Here is a 5506-nt window from a genome sequence, read left to right as displayed (position 1 = left end):
AAAACAAATAGAAATAGATGTGGTGAAGGTGTAAGGTGAGGAGAGGTGGGGCGAGAAAGAGAGGAGGGGGGTGGTGTTGGTTGGATCATGTTTTTGGCGTTTAGAAAGGCAAGTGGGGCCCCACAAGCCCTTCTTCCTCATTGAGTGCCTTTTCCTCGGCAACAACAACTAAACACGTGGTGGTCGACACCACAACACACCACGTACACAATTGGACACACTAACAACAAAACAAACTTCAAAATAAAACTAAAAAGAGCGTCGCGTTTTGACGATCCATTCCCATACACACACACCCCCCCACCTTTGAATTCTCATCCCCCAACTGTTCAATATTCCTAACTAGTCATCACAATCACAATCACAATCGCAATAACTATCCCATTCAATGTCATAAATCATAGATATAATAATAATAAATTAACCCGCGTGTTGTTGCTAAACTAAAAAGGTTGCTAATAATAAGGGATTATATAGTAATGTATTAGTAAAATAAAACAAATTATAGTAATAAAAGTAAAAAAAAAGGGAAAAGAGAAGAATAAAGAATAAAAAAGGTTATGTAAATGGGGAAAGAAAAAAAATAAAAGAGGGGGGGGGGGGGGTTGAAGAGGAGGGTGCAGTGGCCACCACATTCAACGAATCCGCAGTGAGCGTGTCGTGCTTTCTTCTCTTCTTCTCACTCTTCCACAAGTCAGGTCAGAGTCTCTTTCTATCTCTCACACTTTGTCTTCTCTCTCTCTCTCTCTCTCTCTCTCTCTCTCTCTCTCTCTTTGGATACTGACACGAAATTACCAACAAGGCCTTGTCACATCTCCATTTGCATTTCCATGTGCCCACACCGACCACGCTTCATTTCCTCTCGATACTCCTCTTAGGGTTTCTCTCTTTCTTTCTTTCTTTCTTTCTATCTCTTTCCTTTCGATTCATGTTCTTCTCCTCTTGATTTCCTCCTATTCATTTCATTTGACCCGATTCGGTTGACTTCATGGACCAACCGCTACAACAACAACAAACCACCACCGCCGAGGTCGTTAGGGATTCCGATTCGCAGCTTTCTGGAGTTCCCTCCGATGCTGACGTGGCCGAGAGAAGAGCGGCCTCTGCCTGCGCTCCCAACTCGGAGGTCGCCGTACCGGACGCCGCTGGTTTGAAGAGGAAGCGCGGTCGTCCGGCCAGGGGGGTTCCGAGAGCCACGGCGGCTCCTGCTCCGGTGAGGCAGAAGAAGGAGGAGGAGGATGTTTGCTTCATATGCTTCGATGGCGGAAGCCTCGTTCTCTGTGATCGCCGGTGAGTCAACGCTTCTGAAAAAAAAAAGAAGAAATTGGACTTTAATTTGAACTCTACATGTGTGTGGAATTGAGCTTGTGTTTTGTGAATTCAACACCATTTTGAGTTCTTTATATGGGTTTTTTGAGCTGCAAAACATTCGCAATTGTTGTGTATTTAATCGTCTTTCTTCTGTTTTTCAATTTTAGGGGTTGTCCTAAAGCGTATCATCCTGCTTGTATTAAGCGAGACGAAGCCTTCTTTCGTTCAAAGGCCAAATGGAATTGCGGTATGTTGCTTCTTTAACTACTTTTCCTATTGGATTCGTATTACTTTGTTGGGATATCAACATGCGAGTGGGTTTAATTTTGCTATCTAGCTCTACATGCTTATTGAGGTGCGGTTTAATAATTTTCCTATATTGTTTGTGCATTATTATCGAGTTTAATCGAAGTCCAGTCATAAATAATTTACCAATTATAGTGTTCCTCGGTTATGATAACTCGGTCTTCTTTATTTATTTGGATATTGACTCTTTGGTATGTAATGAATGATTGCATAGCCTTGGTTTAGTAAGTGTCATTTTTCTGTGCAACTCAGGTTCTGTGTTTGTTTTGGATATTAACTTTTTGGTATGTAATGAATGATGATGATCGGCATAGCTTTCGTTTAATAAAAGCTCATTTTCTGTGCAACTCAGGTTGGCATATATGTAGCGTTTGTCAGAAGGGATCCCATTATATGTGCTATACTTGTACGTATTCTTTGTGCAGGGGATGTACAAGAGATGCTGATTTTGTTAGTGTAAGAGGAAATAAAGGATTCTGTGGAATGTGCATGAGAACTATAATGCTGGTTGAGAACCCTGGTCAGGAAAATAAGGTAATTGATACGTTAGCTTAATTTCTTATCTGTGAACATCTCCCTCTCTCTCTCTCTCTCTCTCTCTCTCTCTCTCTCTCTCTCTCTCTCTCTCTCTCTCTCTCTTATGTGCTGGGGAGAATGATGCTGGTCTAAGTTTGATTTATTTTCCCTCTTCTGCTGCTACCATTACAGTGTGAAGTTGATTTTGATGACAAAACCAGCTGGGAGTATCTTTTCAAGATGTATTGGGTGTGTTTGAAAGAGAAGCTATCTTTGACAGTAGATGAGCTCCGCCAAGCTAAAAAACCGTGGAGAAGTGCTACTCCTTTAAGTTGTAAGGTTGAAACTCCCCATCAACTTTATCATCTTAAGGACGACAAAGGTGCTGCTTCTGAGAACTCTTGTATAGACATAGAATTTGATCATTTGACAGACAATAAGCCTAAGAGATGTGAGAAACAAATATTTATTTGGGATGGTACCTGGAATGACGTTAGATACCGTACACAAGACATTCCAGTTACCCGGGAGCTGATTGGAAACATATGTACAATGCCAAACCAGGTCAACCCTAATGTTGTAGCTGTTAATAATACTAATGTAGGAGTTGTAAAATCAGAACCATCTAGTGCTGCAGTGGACATTTCATCATTACTTCTCTCTACGGGGATGGAGCAGCCGTTTGACAATTTTGTGAACGATAAGTTGTGGCATTATCAGGATCCATCTGGGATGGTTCAAGGACCCTTTTCTATACTGCAGTTGCATAAGTGGAATGCAAGTGGACATTTCCCTCTGGACCTCAGAATATGGAGGACATATGAGACACAAGAGAACTCTATATTGTTGGCTGATGCACTTGTTGGGAAGTGTGCCAAAAATGTATCCGTGCCTTACAACAGCCCGATGTCTTTAGAGTCCTGTGTTACATTGGATAATAAAGATAACATTCAGGATGGTGGGAGGAATGAAACAAGGGTGGAAATTCATGCTGACAGCCGAATTATCAATTCCGGTGGAGCTGAGAAGGTTGATGATGCTGGTACCCCGTCTAACTGTAAAGATGAATCTGTTAGGAGCAATGGTTTGCAGTCTCATTCTTCTAGTTGGAATATGGCAGTCGACATGAATGAGGGGCAAAGTGGAAATCTTGAAAGGAGAGAGGAGTCGTCCAAATGTGAAATTTTGAATCCCATCCAGCCCAATTTGCTACCTTCAACCACCTTTTCGAAGAAACCAAATGAAAGCTCTCCTGATACAGTACAGGAAGGTCATGGAGTTGAGGGGAACACTGAAGATAATGTGAACCATTGCCAGAACAGGACTCCTGAAGGCCAGAGTAATAGTGGGAGTTACCAGAAAGACTGTGAGGAGAATTCAGGGCAGTCTTCTGGGCAGAACTGGGAATGCCCTCAAGTAATTAATCCAACGTGTAATACATCTATGTGGCAGGCAATCTTTGGTGAACCCGCCGAATTTGGCTCTTTAGTTGATGAATCGGTCTCTGATCTGTTGGCTGAAGTAGAGGCAATGGAGTCACTTGGTGGTGGTGGTTTGGAGTCTCCCACTTCAATCATGAAGTGTGATGATGAATTGACAGATGGTTCTAAAAATGATTGTCTCAGTTTTGCACTTGGCCTTGGCCTTGGCCCCATGCTTGATGCAGGGAAAGGTGATTCATTGAGCTCAACAGGTGACTTACACTTACCATCGCAGTTCACGACAGCAGAAGAACCATTTCGGCATGCTGGTGTGCACCAACATCAAAGAATACGCGGGGATCATTCTTCTAGCAGTTCTGTAGTTCAGGTGGGTACAATGAAATGAAACATTAGTCTTTCTGGTAACGAATGTGTCTGAGACCTTAGAAAATAGAAATCACTTCCATTTGTCTCATCCAATCTTATGCTATGGAAATTAATTTTTAAAACATTACTTTATGCAGTCTACTTTCTCTAGCATTAGCTGGAATCCAACCAGTCAATACTCCTGGGATCCTAAATGTAAGTTGCTTCTACTTTATTCACTCTCCCGGCTATAGAAAAAGTCTATTTGCAAGTTGCTATATTTTATGATATAGTTTTAGTGGTAGCATTTATTGGTTTTTGATGTTATGTTTGTGGTATTTGTAGGTTGACGTGGTAAATGACGTGGAAGGCCATCCTTCATGTCTGTAGGGTACGCAATAGAAGTTAGACCGACCCAACTAGAGAATTGGATACCGGATTATCTATCCTGTTTATATATAACAGCATTCTTTGCAAACTGTAATCCCTCGCCTTTCTTCATTGTTTGTAAGGAAGAAAAGGAAAGAGCGGGGAGGGGCTTTCGGTAGTAGTCAAAGTCTCACCTACTTGTTTATTTTGCTTATGTAATTTCATTGAATTTTGAATGTGAACAAACTTCGTATCGAACTAATGAGATTCCTCCATATTCAAAAGAAATTGATGGCATAATTTACCTTTTACCTTAGTCTTGGGAGCCCCCACCAGTGGTGGGGGGATGTGGACGTGAACGCGAGTTTCATCTACCTTGCAAACAAATTCAATGTCAACTACCCTTTTGCAGCAACATTCAAGGGCCCTAAACGTGTCTCGGGCATTTGGAACGCCAAACAAACACACGTGGATACGACCACCGCCGATTAAAGAATAGTAAGATTTTGCGTGTGGATACTATCTTGTCAAGTTGTCATAAACAATGGATGCCGTCTAACGTGCCAGTGTGCCACGCTGCATTGCTGGATTCACCCTGGTAGTGGCCAGGAGATTAAAAAACTAGAGAGTTGGATTAGGGCTTGGACTTTGACTCTCTCCTCCTAATTCCTAAATCAGGATATAAATATATTTATATTTTTCGGTACTGATAGGTAATTAGGTATCATGCATCAGAGTATTAGAAAACAGATTTTTAAAATGATAGGGACATAGGTTACATGCAACTCGACGGTAGGGTATCACTAATGTGAAAATACATATAAAAGAAAATCAACAGTTTTAAAACCTAGTATTAGTTTTTCTGATAGGTACATAAGTTACATACAGTGATGGTCTGATGGATCCAGAAAATTTCAGAAAATTTTGATAATGAAAATTTCAGAAAATTTTGATAATGGTGACAAATATATATATATATATATATAATTTTTATAATAAAAATGGAGTAAAATATCGTTTTTGTCTCAACGTTTTGGGTAATTCTCAAAGTTGTCTCTAACGTTTCAATCGTCCTATTTCCCTAACGTTTCAAAACTGACTCAATGTTGAAATGTTAGGAATTTAAATAAGACGAAAACGTTGGGGACAAAAATGATACATAGAAATAAATTTTAATTTTATCTTTCAATAATATCAATTTCTTACTATACATAGTA

At 40.4% G+C, this 5506-nt stretch overlaps 1 protein-coding gene across 3 annotated transcripts; it reads left to right on the top strand.

Annotated features, from left to right (window-relative positions):
• Positions 1-567: 567 nt before the first annotated feature.
• LOC107642933 (PHD finger family protein / SWIB complex BAF60b domain-containing protein / GYF domain-containing protein) lies at positions 568-4577 on the top strand. 3 transcript variants are annotated; one of them, XM_088487865.1, is made up of 7 exons: positions 568-698; positions 803-1290; positions 1479-1558; positions 1970-2151; positions 2326-3942; positions 4079-4136; positions 4266-4577. In XM_088487865.1, the coding sequence occupies exons 2-7, from the start codon at positions 989-991 to the stop codon at positions 4268-4270; spliced, it is 2244 nt and encodes a 747-aa protein (XP_088343991.1). In that variant the 5' UTR covers positions 568-698; positions 803-988; the 3' UTR covers positions 4271-4577. The 3 variants fall into 3 exon arrangements, with proteins under 3 accessions (XP_088343991.1, XP_016201928.1, XP_088343992.1); XM_088487866.1 differs by having other exon boundaries at positions 588-698; positions 2043-2151; XM_016346442.3 differs by having other exon boundaries at positions 568-1290.
• Positions 4578-5506: the final 929 nt, after the last annotated feature.

Source organism: Arachis ipaensis, chromosome B5 (assembly GCF_059453495.1).
Source record: "Arachis ipaensis isolate K30076 ecotype BB chromosome B5, ASM5945349v1, whole genome shotgun sequence".
Classification (NCBI taxonomy): domain Eukaryota; kingdom Viridiplantae; phylum Streptophyta; class Magnoliopsida; order Fabales; family Fabaceae; genus Arachis; species Arachis ipaensis.
Note: the sequence above shows the minus strand (reverse complement) of the source record. Positions and strands in the feature narration are given on the sequence as shown.

Coding starts and splice junctions, on each gene's coding strand:
- LOC107642933 (XM_088487865.1), top strand. CDS start 989: ATGGACCAACCGCTACAACAACAACAAACCACCACCGCCGAGGTCGTT. Junction 1,291..1,478: donor CTCGTTCTCTGTGATCGCCG/GTGAGTCAACGC, acceptor TTTCAATTTTAG/GGGTTGTCCTAAAGCGTATC. Junction 2,152..2,325: donor ACCCTGGTCAGGAAAATAAG/GTAATTGATACG, acceptor CTACCATTACAG/TGTGAAGTTGATTTTGATGA.